The 20,194-nt window shown below is 33.9% G+C and overlaps 2 protein-coding genes across 2 annotated transcripts; both read right to left on the minus strand.

Moving 5' to 3' along the window:
• Positions 1-102: 102 nt before the first annotated feature.
• Positions 103-6,091, minus strand: LOC117930937 (transcription factor UNE12-like). Its single transcript, XM_034851744.1, has 7 exons — positions 5,511-6,091; positions 4,956-5,069; positions 3,290-3,409; positions 2,518-2,583; positions 1,779-1,844; positions 1,008-1,085; positions 103-834 (listed from the first exon to the last, which is right to left on the minus strand). Exons 1-7 carry the CDS (start codon positions 5,829-5,831, stop codon positions 604-606), a joined length of 996 nt encoding a protein of 331 aa, XP_034707635.1. The 5' UTR covers positions 5,832-6,091; the 3' UTR covers positions 103-603.
• A 3,617-nt stretch (positions 6,092-9,708) lies between these two features.
• On the minus strand, positions 9,709-16,991 carry LOC117931451 (sec-independent protein translocase protein TATA, chloroplastic). Its single transcript, XM_034852465.1, has 2 exons — positions 16,653-16,991; positions 9,709-10,126 (listed from the first exon to the last, which is right to left on the minus strand). The coding sequence occupies exons 1-2, from the start codon at positions 16,926-16,928 to the stop codon at positions 9,992-9,994; spliced, it is 411 nt and encodes a 136-aa protein (XP_034708356.1). The 5' UTR covers positions 16,929-16,991; the 3' UTR covers positions 9,709-9,991.
• Positions 16,992-20,194: the final 3,203 nt, after the last annotated feature.

Consider the following 20,194-nt stretch of genomic DNA (forward strand, 5'->3'; position numbering starts at 1 on the left):
TACTTTTATAAAACAGCCGATTCACCCCACCATATAAAAACCGAAACCGAGTGAGCAGCACAAGTGTTCTCTTTTTCCCCTGAAAACCAGAAGCATCCAACATAGCTTTTCAAGACAAGCAACCAATATCCATTTCATCTTGCATTAAAATTTCTTCAAATACATCATACACATACCCATCCAACCCTTTTAAATTGCCCCACAACCCACTATCCCAAAAAGAGAGAGAAAGTGTGCACCCATCAATGTTTTGGTCATCCACCACTAACCCCACCACTGATATTAGGAGAAGAACACATCAATTTAGCTTTTGACAAACTAATTCCCTTAGAATTGACCATGGCAAAAACCAAAAAAAAAAAAATCAAGTGCCTGTAGTTTTCTTTCCTAGGCATCATCATAATCACTCCTCCTTTGACAAAACTGGAAAAAAAGAATAGAACAGTGTCACCATCGCATCTTCCATGATTGTTCTTCCAATAAGGAGTTAGAAACTAGATTTGGAGTAAGATATTCCCAGGATGGGGGACCAAGAGGAGCACCATAATAGGGTTGTATGTCGATGAGCATATGCATATGTAATCACATACTCTTTGTTCTGATCTATGAGGGGGCATCGGATTCAGGCTTGACTAGTGTTGATGGTTCAGGTTGGTGTGTCCGGAAGATTGCCGAGGCCAGTGAGATAGGCATGATGCAAAGTGCCTTGGACTGAAGGAACTGCATGGCAGCTCCCACATCTTCTTCCATCAGCTTAGCTACTTGTTGTTCTGTTCCATCTGTTGACCACTTCTCCCAAGCTTGCTGATTGCTTCCACCCTCAGTGCCATCTCCCTATCTCACACAAAAATTAACCTTATATGGATGAGAGAAAGAATTGAAAATCTTGCAGATGCAAGAAAAACAAAAATATCAAGTAATGAACTAATTTATAATGGTAAAGAAAATGCGAAGAGGTCTAAATTGTAGTACCCGAAATTTACAAGTGGAACATGGAGTTTTATTACCTCAATTGATAACAAGGGAACATCAGCTACCAGCTGGGCTACTGCACCTGCTCCACCAAGTCTGCTCATGCTCAAAACCTGTTTAAATTCAACAATGAAAATTTATAAATATGACAACAAATAAAAATGCAAATAAAAGCACTATAAGTGAATGTGGTGGTGATAGCATTACCGTTTGTAGAATTATTATACCCATGGTTTCATCGTATAAGTATTACACCTATTCATATGACTTCATTGTATGACTATCATATCTATTCATATGACTATTGCATAATTATTACACCTAGGCAATATGACTTCATTGCACGCCAGTGGTTTCAGCATCAGACAGAACTCTATTCATTTGACATTGTAATTATTTCATATAAAGACTGCTTAAAAGTCATCAATGATTTCTAGAATTTTCAATATGATTTGGCCCCACAATGAAATAAGGGGGATGTTAAGACTTTGGTAGACATTTATCAAGAAGCTGGTGACAATATGATTTCACTAAATGCTCTGCAAATATTTGGAGAAAAATGAAGGATTTGCAATTATATATATTAAAACACAGGATATAAAAGATTTCTCATATGGTTCTAGGCCTTTGTCACAGGCTGTCAAGTGTGAAAATGAGGGGTTTCCCGCGTACAGCCACTTTTGTGATGTGGGTGGGGTCTGTCACCAGTCCACCCTTGCGGGAATTCTGTAATTGCACCTGCACTAGGTAAATGGCCTCTGCTCTTCCCTAGATCATAGACCTATTGGTAATTGGAACGCGCATACCTTGACTTGAAGCCGTAAAAACTTCACATAATCCACAATTTCATCAAGCATAGCAGCTCTATCAGTCTGTGCAAACAACGGCAATATATCAGTATTTTTAACAGAATAAAATACTCAACTTTTTCCCCCCTTTCCACGATGTGGCAGCCTCTACTTTTTCTTTCCTAAGATTTTGCCCCATGAGGATATGGTTAACAAGCTACTAACCATATGAAAAAGAATGTTGATTATCAAACACAAGTCATTGGATGGTTGATATTGTTTGCTAATCAAAATGGGAACCAAGCAAAAGAGCCAATCTATTATTAGCAGAACATATTTCAAACCTTTCCTGTCAAGACTTCTTTTACAGGTCCACAGAGCATGTCCAAATGGAAAAGTTGTCGTGAAATATATGAAAAACTTGTATCTATAGGGGAAAACAAAGCATTTGAGTTCATTAAAAACACTGGTTTACTTGATTGCATGATCTTGTAAAGCAATGAAGATGACACCTACAAAGGTAGCAACCATAAAATCACTAGTACTAAATCAATGATGACATAAAATATCCCCCAGACAACTACCAGACAAAATAATTCAGAAACCAATTGGCGGAGGAAGGAATCTAAGCATTAATAAAAGTTTTAAAAAATGAAATGTAGGATTATAGACAATGATTGAAAAGGAAATAAAGATTAATACAATCAGATTGAGAATGGGCCTAAGAACAAAACAACTGCACTGAAGAGTCACTGACCTTGTTGGCACTAGGAACCAATTCCTGCAAAGCCTTCATTCTCTCTGCTATCCTTTCTCTACGTAACTGCATCAGAAGAGAGAGCATAATGCTGGTATGCAGTAGCAATGGACAGAAAACAATGGCATATTGGCAAGAAGTGAAAGAAATAGAGAACTGTTATCAATGTGACAGCTGAAACCCAAATATTATTGGCATAGAAGATCTCACTTAGGTCTAAATAAATGTTGCCATCAGCAACATTAGTGACTAAGAGGCATGGCCTCTTGATGCGTGTGCATCCTCAATTTTTCCAGTTAATAATGCATGATTAGAGAGTCAACCATGTTGGCAACTACCCTCAGTTTATCTATCTCGAATCAGTAAGTTTGCAAATTGATGCACAAATTTTTTCTTTATTGACCTTCGTACATGTGAAGTTATGCATTCTTTTTAATTTTCTGATTTAACTCTTCCACCTTGCAAATATAGCCATTTTGTCAGATGTTTTGGAGAAGGGAGGAACAAGGCAATAGAGTAGATAGGTTAATATTTTCCCTCTGACACAAGTGGTTAGTTTAAGCAACATATTGGCCCATTTTTCTAGTGTATAGATTTAAAAACCGAAAAATGAACAGGCATGATAAATACTAAACCAAAAAAAAAAAAAATTGTTCTTCCTCATGGTATGACACAATCAGAAAACCTTACATAAAACAATAAGCACTAGAAATTAAGCATAATTCTCAAACACATAATTTTTTGTTTTGTTAGTGATATATTTTTAGTTTACCCTCTCAGCAATACTGTGGGGATCTGTGGCTTGCCCTCGTCTTGCTCGCACCCTAGGGCGGATGGCAGGAGGATGTGGTTGAGCAGCAACTGCACTAGAAGTTGGTTGGCCATGAAAAGGCTGAAAAAGGATTCAACAAACAATATGGATGACAATTTGAAATTGGAAACACCTTTCTCCCCATGGTCAAAAGAATAGATAAAAGCCACTGCATAGAATAGATAGAAGATATATATAATTCCGTACTCATGGAAATGCTTCTTTTCTTTTACAAATGATCTGATCCATGTGTATTTAAACAAATTTAATGCATTCTTACCATGTTGGATTAATTAAGCCTCTAATTTTAATACAATGACATATTGATATGAAACCCGTTATAACGTGACAATCTAGCTACAAAACTAACTGAAATACACTACAAATAACACTGCATCAATATTGGGCAATTTCTGTTGCTGAAACCTTGCATCATCTCATCATAATCTCGAAACAAGTTTCTTAAAATTGGGTCAAATATCTTGCTTGTAGCATGCAGGTTGGACAGAAATCTCAGCTGCCTCATATTATTATAACAAGGAACATTTTGTCTTGAGTGCATAAAACTTGATGAAATGCAGAGACCACACAAGTGAGTCTAAACAAAGTGCATGTGAGCCAACTAGGAATCACAGGTTACTAAAGCAATTCAAAAATTTTCGGGCATTTTCAAATTAGGCCGGCATGCAGCAATTGACACGACACAAGTTTAAACTAAGACCACAATCAAAACATGAGTTTGGATGAATCAATCAAACATGACAGCCATCTGCTGAAGACAGAATATTGACCAGGTCCCACAATGTTGTGAACTGTCGGTTCAATTCCTGACCGAGGTCAAATTTCTCAAGTCAGATAGGAATATATTTTTCATCACCAATGTCATGAGACAGCTAGTGTAATACTTCTATATCCCCACATGACATGGTGATGTCGGTATTTGATGAATAATTTTAATGCCATGCCCTATAACATTTTCCATTAAAAAAATACCGATGGTGTATATTACAATTAGTAACAGACACATGAACATTATAAAAGAAGAACTGCTCAGAGAAGCAATTTGTATTTATACATGGCATTTTCTCATATAGATGATCCTAGAAATACTGAAAGGTAAAGTAGAAATGGTTCATCACACAAGGAATAATTGCAAAATACTCCACACGGTTGAAAAACCCACACGTGCACGGCACATTCCGCGAGTCAGAACTGTTGTGCGGCTTTTCACAAGTGAAAGGCTTTTCCACGCTCTCTCAAATCCGTGGACGACACTGCACTGAATAAAGCCCTCTATTTCCCACTAAATCCCAAACATACCCCTCAACCTTTCAGCTTTTTTCACACCAAAGCCTCCAATTTCCCAGAAAATAAACCAGCACACTGAGGGCATTTTTGTCCCAAAGGACTGCTGAATCCCTAATTCGAAGCATGGTGATAGAAAAACAAAAAAGGCAAAGAAACCCCACTTTAGAGTTGTTTCTTTCTCCACAGAACTTCATTTTCTAGGAGAAATTTTTATGGGTATGGAGGAATTTTATTTTTTATTATTATTTTTTTCTGAGCAACCAAACAAGATGTTAAGGGCAACATAGTCATAAAAATTGAAAAGAGAGAATAATTGAACCTGAGGAAGGTGTGGGGGAGGAGGAGCAGGGGCTGGTGGTGAAGGGCGGAGTGACTGTGGCTGCAACTGTCCAAAAGCTGGAAACAAGTTTGTCAGATGCACCGATTCTCTCTCCTGTCAACACAATACAAACAAATAAACAAAACACCTCCAAAACAAGGAAAACTCTGTTTGTTTTCATGGAAAATGTTTTACCCTGTCACTCAAGTCAACTGACAGGAGGAAAATTAATCATAACAATTTCAAATCTTTGATTTACAAGAGGCTGTAATTATTGAAGGCCATGCCCAGGTCCCAAACAATAAAGTACCGAATATTCGAAATTCTGATTTTTCTCTGTTCTTTTTTTATGCCTTTTAACATTTTCTCACCAACCAAACAGGGCGAAAGAAAGCTTTTCCAAAACAAGGACCAGCTCCACCGGAAAACCCATGTTCCGAGATTCCCACATGACAATTCTAACCCCAAAGAAGCACAAAAATGACAAAAGGAAAAGCAGATGCCAAGAAAACGACAGGAGGGCAAACAAGTCCATTCGCGGAGAAAGAAACTCACAGTGATTCCACATGAAGAAGAAGCAGCAGCAGCAGCAGCATTGGTAGCACCACTTTGATCCCTGGCTTTCAAAAACCCATGTTCCAAATTCAACCCCAAAGGCATACCCATACCCATACTCATATACCCAGAACCAGCACCACCTCCACCACCACCACCACCACCACCACCTCCTCCACCACCACCTGAGGCCAAGGCCAAATTCCCATCGTGGGCTCCAAAGGCAGGGTCAGAGTAAGAAGGGACGGCCAAGATTTGCTCGAAGAAGTCATCAGCCAAGCCCTCATGTGGGTTGTTGCTGTTGTTGTTGTTATTGGCCATGGCAGTGGCGTGTTTGTTTGCAGTAATAATGGTTGAACCAACAGAAAATTTTAAGGTTCAGAGGGAAGAGGAGTTATTACATTTTACATTTGGAGGAGAGGCTCCGTGCTGTCGTCCTTGGGTCCTTGGGTGTGTTTGATTTTGTAGTGTGTTGTTGAGGTGAGTGGTGTCTGTGTTGAGAGAGAGAGAGAGAGAGAGAGGGAGAGAGAGATGGAGAATAGGAAAGTGGATTGTTTACGTGTGGGTTGGGGATGAGTGTGCCTACTGCCACGCGCTCACAGCCCTCTCCCACCTGCTTAAATGCTAATCAAGTTGTATTTTGTGGAAAGTCGAAAATTATTGGACTTTAAAGAAAAAAGAGGTATTTTGGTATAAATAGTATTATTTTATTTTCAATCAATCTAAGCATATAGGTAGTATTTTAGAATAAAATTTACAATAAATGTTTTTATTCATATTATTATTTCTATTAACTTATTTATATATAGTAATAAATGACAAATCATATATGTTTGTTTTTTTAGTTTTTATTGGAAGTAATTTATTTTTCGATTTTAAGTTATTTTTTTATAACTTATTCTAAATTTTTTACTCAATGACAAAATTCATGGAGGATGTTTGTTTTTTTAAATTTTTTTTACTAAAAATAATTTGTTTTTAGATTTTAAATTGCTTATTTTTTTTTCTATTTTTATGATTTTTTATTGAATAGGAAAAAAAATCAAAATATTTAGGTTTTTTTTTAAAATGAAAAAGTAATATGTTGATTTTTATTTATTTTTTAATACTTAATAAAAATAAAATACTATAAAAACAAACATACTTAACACTATTAAGTATTAAAATTATATTTAGAATTAAGTAAAAAAAAACAAATACAACAAAATATTCAGGACCTGTTTGGTTGTTGTTTTTGAAAATTGTTCTAAAAAACAGTTTTTGAGAACAATTTTTAAATACAGTTTTTTGTGTTTTCAGAAAAAAAAAAAAAAATTGTATTTGGGAACTGAATTCTAGAAAACAGTTTTTGTTCTCAAAAATTAAAAAAGAAAAACATATTTGGTTGATAAATTTCATATGCATAATTCATTTAAATTAAAAAAAATCGATTTTGAAAATTTTACACCAATTATAATTTTCTTGAATAAATGATGACTTTGTAACCATGTGAAAATATATTAATTTCGATAATTTAAGAAAGAAGAAAGGGTTTACGGGTGGAGGTGTGGTGGTTGGGTGGAGCTCACCTTCGTGGAAACACAAAAAGAAAAAAAACACGAAAAACAATCTATTATTTTAATAGTGAAAAAAATAATGAAAACATCTTTTTGTTGTTCTAAAAAAAAAAGTGGTTTTTGATAACACGAAAAACGCAAAAAACAATAACACACCTCCTTTTCCAAACAAGTATTTTTTGTGTTTTTTGTTTTCAAGAATAAATAACATTTCTTGAAAATATGAACCAAACAAGCCCTTAACTTTTTTCTAAATAAAAAAAAAAATAATATTTACCTTTTAATGTTTAATAAAATAAAAACTATAAAAATAAATAACTTAATACTTAATACTATTAAGCATTATTTGGATTTAAGTTTTACAAGAATTAAGTAAAAAAACCAAACACCACAATGCGTTGGATGCCGATTTAGACACTTAATTAATGGCATGGATAAGTGAAATTATATCTTATGATTTTAATTTTATATGTAACGAAACTTTAATGAAATTAAGAAGATTTCAAGTCCGACAACTTTCCCTTTTTTTTAGCTGAAAACCTGACATCAAAACTCATGATTTTTGAAGGATAATACTAGCACTTTACTTAAGTCAGAAGTTTAAAATCAAAAGTCACGTGTTCTAAGGGTAATATTGTTATTGTAAAAAATTTATTATAAACTTTAACAGAAAAATTAGTTAAAAGTCATGATTTCTAAAAGGTAATATTAGTATTATATAAATTTTATTAAATATATATATATATATATATATATATATATATATAAAAGCTTTTTATATAAATTAAAATATACTAATTATTTTTATGTAAGGAAAAAAAATAAAAAGGAAAAATGGATGAAGAGAAAAAGTTAAAAGGAAAAAAAATTTAAGTTAATAAATTATTTTTACATTTTTTTTCAAATTCATTTTCCCTTGTTTTCCATTATATCAAGATTTAATAATTTTAAAATATATAAATTTACAATTAATTTTAATTATATTTAATTTTCTATCATATTTTTCATAATAAAATCAAATATAAGAAAATTATTTTTCTTAATATTTTTTTCTTTATTTAATACTATCTAAAAACCAAACATGGCCTAAAAAAATGTTTTCGACTTCTCAAAATTCAATCCAAACATCAACTTAATCCTTTTATGATTTTAAAGATAAATACAGAAAAAAGAAATAACCCCACAAAATGTTTGTTTTTTAATGAAAAAAAACCAAAATATTAGATTTTTTATTTTCAGCTAAAAGTAACACGTTATGTCAACCAACATAACTAAATCAAACATATTTTCAATACATTCAAATTAATTATATTAGTTTATATCAATAAATTATTTTTAATTAAATGATAAACTTTTTTCATTCAGTTAAAAAAAAAAAAAAAAAAAAAAAAAAAAAAAAAAAACCACTACCATCATACTTAATAAATACGTTATTATCATTTTATTAATAATTGGACTTAAAAATGTTTTTATATTATGAATATAAGTATGTAATTAATATATTCAAAATTAAGTGTATTCATAAATAAATACAAAGAGGGGCAAGTCCCAAAAGAGTGGTAGGACAAGTTGGGGGGAGTAGTTTTCATAGGGATGGAAATGGTGATAATGAAGAGTCAATCATTTCATAATAAATGGGGGACATATGCACCAAATGCTTAAATTCATGTATTTGGAGGACATCAGATGGTGGGAGGGTCCAGCTCCTCCTTATGTTTTTCTCATGCTGATGTGCCCTCTCTTTAATCCCCCTCTGAATAAGTAAATCATGAATCTAACAATAAGAACCCCAATCATTATCAATTGAAACTCAATCATCAATCATTCCCTTCCAGAATTTTTGTTCACAATTTCATAATTACTTTAGAAGATAATTAAAAATAAATAAAATAAAAAAACATAGATTAAACTTGGACTAAAGTGAGCAAGTGGCAACAACCAACGACACCAAAGAATTGAAAAGGTAACAAAAAATAATGAAGGAAAGAGCAATATTTTTCTATGTATAACTCAAATTGCTGATATAGTGGAGTATCAATTCATTATATACCCAAAAGGATATCAATGAAAAAAATATCATATACATATTTTTTATTACATGCTTTTATAGCATTCGCGATCATATAAAAGTATTTACATCGATCGAATCTATTTATTTATACCCTCGATAAATTACGATCTAGATCACATCTTTCATGGGTATCATATCATACTCTAGAATTTTCCCATAAGTCTATTTGATACTTTTGATGACAAGGAAAATATTAATAATGTTAAGCCATTTAAAAATGAAAGATTCTAATATTTAAGATCAATCCAATTGATTCAACCACTAAAATTCATTTTGGAACATCCAATAATTATGGACATAGAGATATGGTGGTTACCCAAAAATTCTATAGGTTGCAATAGGTTATATTACCAAAACAACACTAGTTTAGTGTTGATTGAGTATTATATAATGTCAGTGTGGGAATGTTAGGCCCAAAAAACAAGGGTCATCATGCCCTAAATCCAGACAGATGTTGAGATGTTGAGATGCCCCACCTGGCGGATTGCATAATGGTGATGGCAGCAAGATGATAAGATAATAGTCCATTACATGTCAACTCTACTGTGGAACCTCTCTAGAAGACTCTACCTAAAAGCAACAGAATAAAAATTATATTCAAATCTAGCGGCTGGGCAATGCCAATAATGATTGAAATGCCAAGGAAAGGAAGATTTCTAGGGAAGCTGATGAGGGAATTCATAAAACAATCAAGGGTGAATGAACCATGAAGCATGGTGGGTCTAGGTTGTTTGAAGGAAAATTTCTCACATAATTGATCTAGACTAGAACTCAATTATTATGTTGTACAAACCCCTGAGAAACAACACTAAAACCATGGCCAAATATATAGAGTAAATCATAGTTCTACAACCTCATAAACTCTCTTTTTTGCTTGAGACCTCCACATCCTTTTCCTTCTCTTCACTTAATGTTGCAGGTGTCTCCACTGGGGCCTCTGTGACGGAAGCAGGTTCTTTTTTCAGCTCGGTTTCAAACTCCTTTGCTGCCTGCAACATCCAAGATACGCATTAAAATGGCCGGGCATGGTATTATGAAGTCAAATATTATTCAAACATTTAGATAATAGTAGGTGGAGTAGCGGTTTTAAGCAACATACAAAAGTAGCAAAATACCTACTAGACAAATCCAGACAATGAAACCTTGTCAATCATGTCTGGAAGAAAGCCTCAATAAAGATGAAACCTTTATCGTTTCTTTTCCTTTTCCCTCTTTCTTTTGAAGTATAGAGGGTTGATAAGAAGGGGTGTTTGGGTCCCATTAAAATTTAATGAGCCCTTTGTCTTCTATGTAGGATTTGAAACACACTCACTAGTAGTGCAATATGTAAGACATCAGCAAAAGTCAATGAGATGTCTAGACCAATTAGGGCATTCACCACTTGTACTTAAATAAAACTCATGTCTACAATATATATATGCAGGAAGAAGCTATAGCCCTTGTCACTCACATATCAGACATGAACAAGCAAATAAAAAACCAAAGAAAAAGAAAATGCTGAGTGGTAATCCTTCCATTAAGAAAGTAAAATAATATATTGGGATTTAAAGAAAAGGACAACCACCAAAGCCAAGTCTATCAGACAACATAGTGTGGGCATTTCAATATATATATAGATCAGAAGAAGATAGCAATTAATAACAATAATAAATTCAAGAGCAATTATTATTATTAAAAATAATAATAATGTGTACAGCACTAGAGTACCCAGGCTGTGTGCACTCAGAGGGTCAGACAACCATGAAAGTTATTTTCCTGAAATAATTTATTGCAGATGCTTATAAATGGTCAAGGTGTTTGCTTGTGAAGACAGAGGGCATAAGCAGCCACCTACACCAAAATGAAAAAATAATAATAATTTTGGTTCAAAAATGAATTCTCATATGAAGAATTTCGAACATAAATTTATAATGTCAAGATTCCAGGTAACAAGGAGAGATCAAAATGACAAATTATTATTTTGTAGCAAAAATGAATTCCCATATAAAGAACTTTAAACATAAATTTACAATGTTAAGGTTCCAGGCAACAAACGGAGGTCCTGCAATTTCAGGACAAGTTTTCAGCAAGTTTATGTCCAACTGCAAGGAAGTCAAATACTGCAATTCTCTGAGAAGACCATGAGTGCCTTCACCATTTCTGAAGAATACCAATTAAGAAACCAAATATTCAAAGAGGAGAACGAGAAATGCCTTTTAGCTTTTGGACTTTCAACAGCACGAAAGAAAAGAGAAAAAAAAGAAGGTAGATGTTTTCCAGTTGCATTTTGAATGGAGATTTGTTTTGAATATAGGTTATATCTTTGTGTTAGTCTCAAAATGAGTGCATGTTCTTGTTATCAAACAGATGGCTGGGTATTTTCCGATGTGTGCTTTATGTAAGATGTTGATGCTTGGCATTGCTGGGGACACCTTTATTTTACCATCTAGAAGGAAATGTCTTACTGTGATGAAGTTTGCATTGCCCAACAGAAGCTATAGAAAGCTACTCATACACACAGAATCAAACTTTCCTTATCTGGCCAAAAAAGAATAAAAATGTTATGAGACAAACCTTTAATTCTGTTGTTTCTAGGAAATCATTTCTTGGCAGAACAGGATGTAGAAGACTAGCTTCAAAACTCACCCTAGATTTCTTGTGTTGGAACCCAAGGTTGTGATGGGGCCCCAAAATTAGGCTAAAATGGTGACCGGTAAGTCTTCAAGGTTTAATTATACCAACTTTAATAGGTCATTAGGGGACCAAAGAAGTTGAATAGGGAAAAAAACTGAGTCCGCTAGGTCAACCCTGTGAGTAGACCAAAAGAATGAAAAGGTTACTGCTCCTGGCAATTGACCCACTGGTGAATCAGTTGGCCAACCAGCCACAGAAATAGAGGGGGATGCACTGCATTTTATTTATCAAAACCATAAAAAATACAATCTACAATGATTTGCCTTTTTATTCTACTAACTCCGCAGATAGGAATAGAAACTAACTTCCTAAAAATAGGAAGCACCCTTTATTCTCTTACATGTCTAAACAATAAGAATGTAACAGGAAGAGATCGAGGTTGGGGTGTGCAGGGTTTCAGACTGTGTTGACGGAAAATGAGGATTGAAGACCGTGCATTGGGGGTTTACAGTTTGGAGTACTGGGGGGAGAAAGGTCTAGAAGTTTAGAGGTGCCTTTTTCGAAAGAAGAAATGTTTGAAGCCCTGTGCAGCCTCACTAGCAACAAAGCGCCAGGTTCAGACAGCTTCACCATGGTGTTTTGGCATTTTTGTTGCATTTTACCAAAGCTGAGATTATGGCTTTCTTTGAAGAATTCTTTCATCTTGGCATGTTCCAGAGGAGCCTAAATTCCCCTTTCCTGGTTCTGATTCCAAAAAAGGGGGGATGTAGAAGAGTTGAAAGACTTTAGACTGATCAATTTGGTTGGGGGACTGTACAAGCTGCTTGCTAAAGTTTTCGCAAATAGACTGAAGTTAGCTGTAGGGGAGGTGGTTTCTAAGAACCAGCATGCCTTTATTCAGGGTAGACAGATCCTGGACACCGTGCTTATTGCTAGTGAGGCTATAGATTCTAGGTTAGAGAATAATAACCCTAGTCTCTTTCTAAAATTGGACATTGAGAAAGCATATGACCATGTCAACTGAGATTGCCTTCTTTCTATTATGTCTAATATGGGGTTTGGTCAGAGGTGGATTAGTTGGATCAAGCGGTGCATTTCCATAGCTAGCTTCTCGGTTTTAATCAACGGAACTCCTTTGGGCATTTCTACAACACTAGGGGCTTGAGACAAGGCGACCCGTTATCTCCTTATCTTTTCATCTTGATCATGGAGGCTCTCAATCAGTTGTTGTTCAAAGCCAGACACGGGGGCTTCATTGAGGGGTTTAAGGTGGGAAGAAGTAGTAGAGAAGGGAGGGATTTGCTCCATCTTCTGTTTGCTGACAACAGTCCAATTTTTTGTGAGGCCAACAGTGGCCAACTGAGATACTTGAGCTGGGTGTTTATGTGGCTCAAGGCGATTTTTGGTTTAAAAGTGAATAGAGATAAAAGTGAGGTTATTCCTGTAGGAAGGATTCAGTCTTTGGAGGATGTTGTTTCAGTGATGGGGTGTAGAGCAGGGAAGCTTCCCACTTCTTATTTGGGACTTCCTTTGAGTGCCTCTTTTAAATCTTCAAGGGTGTGTGATGTAGTGGAAGAGAAATTCAAAAAAGATTGTCTATGTGGAAGAGGCAATATCTCTCTAAGGGGGGAGGCTTACCTTGATCAAAAGCACCTTATCAAGTCTTCCAATTTATTTCATGTCTCTCTTTGTCATTCTGCAGAAGGTGTGTGCAAGACGCGAAAAGATTCAAAAGGATTTTTTATGGGGCGGTGGTGCCTTAGAGAAAAAACCCCATTTGGTGAATTGGAGTTTGGTTTATGCTTATAAGAAGGAGGGAGACTTAAGAATTCGTAGTCTTGTGGCCCTAAACAAAGCTTTACTAGGGAAGTGGAGTTGGAGATTTGCTGAAGAAAGGGAGTCCTTTTGGAAACAAGTCATCATAGGCAAATTTGAGTTAGAGGGGTGGTGTTTGAGAGGAGTAAGAGGAATCTATAGTGTGGGGATGTGGAATGCCATAAGAAAAGAATGAGAGGGCATTCGTTGTAGATCCTGCTTTATTGTAGGGAATGGGAAAAGGGTTAAGTTTTGGAAAGACTTGTGTTGTGAGGACCAATCACTAAAAGAAGCTTTCCCTAATTTATTTATGTTAGCGATTAAGAAAGAGGAGTGGGTTTCAGACGCTTAGGAGGAGGGCAGGGAGTTAGGTAGTTGGAATCCTTTTCAAGACATTTTAATGATTGGGAGATGGAAGAGGTGGAGGGCTTGCGCTGGAAACTTCAACCTTTGGTCGTGAGAAAAGATGCAGAGGGTATTTTGAGCTGGAAAGAAAGTAGGAATGACATTTTTTCTGTTAGATCCCTTTGCTGCTCCTTCACAAGGGCTTCAAGTGATCGTTTCCCTTGGAGTATTATTTGGAGGTCTTAAGCTCTAATAAGGGTAAGTTTTTTTGCTTGGGAAACGTTTTGGAACAGAATTTCGACCATCGGCCAGCTCAAAAAGAGGGGATGGAATATGCTGAATAGGTGCCACTTGTGTAAAGAAAAAGAGGAAACCAGTGACCATCTAATTTTGTTTTGCAAGAAGGCTAGAATGTTTTAGAATTTGATCTTCTCCCTCTTTGGTGTACAATGGGTTTTGCATTCCTCGATTAAAAGAAATTTGTTTGGTTGGCATGGCGCTTTTGTGGGCAAGAGAAGAGAGAAGGCATGGAGGGCTGCCCCTTTATGCTTAATGTGGACATTATGGAAGGAAAGAAATGAAAGAGTATTCAATGATGTCGAATGATCCGACCAAGCTATCAAATATTCTTTGTTGTATGCTTTTGTAAATTGGGCTAGAGTGTATTTAGAGAATCATACGTTGTCTATGATTAATTTTATAGAGTGGTTGTTTGTCTAGTAAGGGGAAAGGTTTTTTGTCTTCTTTTTGCCTAGTTTCTTGGGCGTTTGTTCGTATACTTCATGTGTATTGTTTTTGCCGCTTCTAGGCATTTCTAATACAAGCTCTTATTTACCTATCAAAAAAAAATATTGGTGTCCATGGGACGAAAATGATTGCTTACAAGCGTATAAGAAACATCAATTTATACAGTACTATATTACTTTAACATCTAAATGTTATATAATGGTTATCACACCATATATAAATAATGGAATTACTAAATCAAAACAGAAACAAAAATAAAATCGCATAGTACTATACCATTTCACTTTCTAAATATAATATAATGGTTTACATAACACATTCAAATAATGAATTGATATAATCAACCAAAAGCACAAGGCAACCTGTAGAATTAGACTTAGAAACCATTGGTTTTGAAATGTATATGTATATATATATATTTGAGCTAGAAAAAGGATTTCAGAAATAAGCGTTCTTTGTTTTTTCAAAAATACATATTGGGGCATTTTCTAAATACTTCACAAAAAAAGATGGATAAATAAAGAAATTGAAACAGAATAATTGTGTTATATCTATAAAAAAAATTAACAAAAATTAAGGGTTTAATTAAAATGGTCTAGAATCTCTAGGTTCTTTTCTCTGATTTTTTAAATAGTGACTAAATTACAGAAATGGCCACAAAATATATATTCTTCAAAGTTTTTCTATGGGGAATTTTTAGCCTGTACGGATATTTTAAACAGGTTCGAGTTAATCTAAAGTCACTAGCACATTATATCATGCAAATTTGAGCTTTTAAAACTTGGTTAGACATGATGGATCTAGACTTGGAACCCTTGACCTTGAGCAATCTAGCAGCCTGTGTTTCCACCCTTTTTTATTTTTTTCCCCATTTTTCTCCTTTCTCACAGCCCACATCAGTTTTGTTCAGTAGATGCGGCGTGACATAAAGGTGTAAACTTCCATATTCCCTCAATTGAGCAATTTCATCTGCCAATCTCCTATAAAAAATTATACTTTGATAACCAATAATTGAAAAAAGAGGCTCAAATTTCACTCTTTGGCTCACCTAAGAGATAGCTATCAAACTATCATACATAAAAGTTAGTTTGGACAAGAACTAGTTAAATACTCATTTCAAAAAGCAAGTATAAGGTCTTGTTAATGGTGTCTCTTCCTCCTATTGTCATGAAGCCAAAAAGAAAGAAAGAAAGAAAAAACAGTAAGCCCCAAACTCCATCATGGAACACACAAACATATGCTATATTCTTTTCCTGAGCTCTCTATGCTACTTTTTTTTGCCATCTATTCAACATGTTTTCTTTTACCATTTCCAACCACTTATCCTTAATCCAAACAAAGAAGCAGTGGATTCCAAAATTGAGCTATACAATATAACTGCAAAGCAAAACTCAACACTCTGACAACCAGCAGAGGAACATAATCAATGCCCAAAACTGACGTAGCTATAGAAATAGCACATTTCATGGACTCACCAGCTGAAAAAAGGAGCTCTGTGAACATCTAGAACTGGCTCAACCCAGCAAAGCCTTACTTTAACCATTCTGCTTTACTTAGGCTCATATCTTGTATCAAACAATGAGAAATTGTGATTTTTTTCATGTTATGACCTTAAGTTCCCCATCCACATGTCAGCAATTCAGCTTTATCTAAGGTTATGTATACAATGCATTACAGGCCATAATGTCTTTTCTCACTGCCTCAATCAAATTCCTTTTGGCCTTCATCTGGCCTCGAGCCCCTTCAATTTGGATCAAGTCACTCCTCCTTATCAGGAGATTCCTAAATTAAGCCAAACAGTGGTTTAAAGCTCGCATCCCAAACCCCAAGAATCCATTAGATTCATTGCCCTTCTATGTTTTTTCTCCTAAATTTTCTCACTTACAGAAGAAATAATCAAGATTTTCCACCTTAGTTCCATAATCAAAACCTAAGTTCATCTCCTAATAACCCTAAAAAAGAACACAAAAAATTGAACGAAACGCAGGAACCGACCTGTTGAAAGCTTTTGACAGTCTTTCCAATGCTGCGGCCGACCTCCGGCAACTTCTTGGGGCCGAAAACGAGTGCTGCGACGCCGGCGATGACGACAAGCTCCGGCACGCCGAGACCAAACAAGCAGGTACAGGTAAGACGCTTCTGGGTTCGGATTCGGGTCCGGCTCCGAGCCACAACCAGAGACTTGGGGTTGAAAAAATTGGAGTGAGAAGAAGAGAAGGAGAGGGTTTGCGTGGGTTTTGGAATTGAAGAGAGATAGAGGGCGGCCGCCATTTTCTTCTTCTCTTCTGTTTCTCGTTTCCTTGCTTGTAAATCTTGAACAGAACAGAGTAAGATAATATCATGAATGCGGTGTCCTGGCCCTTGGAAGCATGTGTACGTTGTGGACTCATGTCCCTTTTTTAAAATAAATAAATAAAATTAAATACGTATTTTTTAATGGCGAAAATATATAAGTTTTTATTTTTCTTCTTATTTCATAGTTAGATTACAACTCACGTACTATATCGGGCTAATAAGTAATCTAAGCCTGACCCGAATTAAGTGACAATCAATCTGAACTAAATTCAACCCAAACTTTAACTCAAAATATTCAATTCAAGTACAACTCAACCTCATTTTTTTAAACTCGAGTTGAGTTCAAATTGTTCAAGTTAGATTCAAATTGATCAGGTTAAACTCGGATTAATCATGTTGAGTTCAAGTTGGTTGAGTTATATAATTTAAAATCCACTTATAATATTTTTCAATTTTTTTTTTAATCATTTATATAAAAAGTTAAATAGTTAGAACAAGAAAATGAATATTATTATATATGATAATATGCATTATAAATATTGTAAAAAATTAAATCAGGTTTGGGTTAGGCTCAAAGTTATCTAAACCTTAAACTGAGTCTAATCCAAATTGAGTTCAAGTTAAAAAAATTCTAACTCAAACTCAACCTAAGTATTGAAAATGAATGTTCAAATTTACCCAAATGCCGAGTTGAGTTGGGGGAACCCATTCAAGTTGCACCCTTATTTATAGTAAAATCCAATATGAAAAAAAATATTTTTAAATACTTTCTTGGAAGTAAACATGTTAAAATTGATGTATTTTACTTCATAAATCACTTAAGTGGATAAACATGACTATCACATTTTTTTTAAATAAATAACATATAATATTATTAATTTATAAAAATTATATATGTAATGTTAAATTTATTTAAAGATAATTAAAAATGAAAGTCAAAGATATATTGCCTCAGAATAAAATGACAAAGCTTAATTCTCCTTTTGTAAAGCAACAAATTTAGAAAAAAATTAAAATAAAAGTTGGATTAGTAACATAGAACTATATAAATTGGACCTACAAGTCTACAACCACTTAAGAATAAAATTTTAAAATTTTAAGAATTAGTATGATTCAAAAATATTTTTTTTTGTTTTTAAAAATAGAAAATGTTAAATAAATAAATTTCAAATCAAATTATATTTAAATACATAAAATTTATTAATCTATAAACATAATTTGAAAATTAAAAACCGAAGTCAATGACATTAAAAAGTTGATTAAAACTCATTTTGAATAACTTGGGTAGTTTCCTCTTTACATTTAATAATATTTTTGTAAAATTTTTCAATAGGCTAAATAAAACTTCAAATCAAGTGAAATTTAAATGGTGTTTGGTAAATCAATTTAATAATTTAATGTTACTTAATAATTTAATTAAATACATTAAATATATTAAGCATGTTCGGTAAAATAACTCAACATTATAATTTAAAATTATTTTTAATATTAAATATTAAATCAAAATAATTAACTTATTATTATCTCAAATCCCTTTTTTCCTGTGCACATTAATGAGAGGGTATTTTAAAATTATGATTATGTTGTAAATAAAGTGGTGAATGAGCACATTGAATTAAATATTAATGGTTATTTATGAACTCCATTTACTCATCTTTAAGATGAGTAATGGGAGTTCATATGGTGAAGCCTATAAAAGGCTTTTTACACCCCATGTAAGAAGCATCCAGAGAAAAAGAAGTTTTCACTATTCCTCTCATTCTCTCTTTCTTATTCTCTCGTTCTTTCATTCTCTCAACACTTCTCTTCTTTGATTTCTTTCTCCCCTTTATATGTATTATTAAAGTAATATATAGTCATCTCTACTTTTATTTGAGTCACATTTATTTTCGTTTTACAACACGTTATCAGCACGAATTGCTTTAAAAGTAATTCTCATATCTTAAACTTGAAGTTATTTATATAGAATAAAATTTTATATATTTGTATTATTGTTGATTTGTTTTGTTAAAGGTTATAAACAAATTATTTGATTTTCTTTATAATCAAAGTTATACCAATGCTATCAATTTATTATTGATTCTAATAATATTGTTTTGTCATATATATGAAGTTATTTGAGAATGTCGAATCTCACAAAACTCGAATTTGTGGCACTTGACATTTCGGGAAAGAACTATCTACCTTGGATCCTTAATGCTGAAATACATGTTGATGCAATGAACCTTGGAGTTGCGATCAAAGAAGGAAATCAAGCATCCCTGCAGGATCGCGTAAAAGCATTGATTTTCCTTTGCCATCACCTCCATGAAGGTTTAAAAAATGAGTATCTTTCTGTAAAGGACCCTTTTACTCTATGGAGTAATTTGAAGGAAATATATGACCACCAAAAAACTGTGATTCTCCTAAAAGCTCGATATGATTGGATGCACCTGAGATTGCAAGATTTTAAAACTGTTAGTGAATATAACTCTGTGTACTTTTCAAAATCAGCTCTCAATTAAAGCTGTGTGGAGAAAAAAAATCACAGAAGAAGACATGTTAAAGAAAACTTTTACTACGTTTCATGCCTCGAATGTGCTCCTACAACACCAATATCGAGAGCGTAGATTTACAAAATATTCTGAATTAATCTCATGTCTTCTTATTGCTGAACAAAATAATGAGCTTTTGATGAGAAATCACCAGTATCGTCTAACTAGATCTGAACCATTCCCTGAAGTGAATGCAATATGGTCCCAAACTCGTGGACGTGGATGAAGATGTGGTCGTGGTCATGGAAGAAATCCCCGATACCATGGTTATTATAATAATAATTCTTCAAATTCTCAGAAAATGAAAGCCTCATTGCACCACCAGAAGTGGAACAATATTGAGGCAAAACAAGAAAATGGGAAGTGTTTACAAGATAAACCTCCTAAGAACCATGATAATAATTGTTATAGATGTGGTATGAAGAGGCATTAATTGCGTACTTATCGTACGCCCAAACATTTGGTCAATCTTTAACAAGCATCAATAAAAGCAAAAGGAAAAAAGATAGAGATGAATTTTACCGATGGTGATGGATTGGACCTAATCTACTATAACATTGATTTCTTTGGAGGTCCCAATGAAAAAGCAAACCATTTAATAAATGATGAGAAGATTAACATTGATTAATGTTACTTTATATATCAAATAATATATTATTATGTCTTATATTTACATCTAATTTTCTTTTGTTATTTATATTGTGCTTT

The sequence above is a fragment of the Vitis riparia genome, chromosome 14, assembly GCF_004353265.1.
Source record: "Vitis riparia cultivar Riparia Gloire de Montpellier isolate 1030 chromosome 14, EGFV_Vit.rip_1.0, whole genome shotgun sequence".
Classification (NCBI taxonomy): Eukaryota; Viridiplantae; Streptophyta; class Magnoliopsida; order Vitales; family Vitaceae; genus Vitis; species Vitis riparia.

Coding starts and splice junctions, on each gene's coding strand:
- LOC117930937 (XM_034851744.1), bottom strand. CDS start 5,831: ATGGCCAATAACAACAACAACAGCAACAACCCACATGAGGGCTTGGCT. Junction 5,070..5,510: donor CTTCTTCATGTGGAATCACT/GTGAGTTTCTTT, acceptor TTGTGTTGACAG/GAGAGAGAATCGGTGCATCT. Junction 2,584..3,289: donor CCCACAGTATTGCTGAGAGG/GTAAACTAAAAA, acceptor CTTCTGATGCAG/TTACGTAGAGAAAGGATAGC.
- LOC117931451 (XM_034852465.1), bottom strand. CDS start 16,928: ATGGCGGCCGCCCTCTATCTCTCTTCAATTCCAAAACCCACGCAAACC. Junction 10,127..16,652: donor CTGTCAAAAGCTTTCAACAG/GTCGGTTCCTGC, acceptor TGGATGTTGCAG/GCAGCAAAGGAGTTTGAAAC.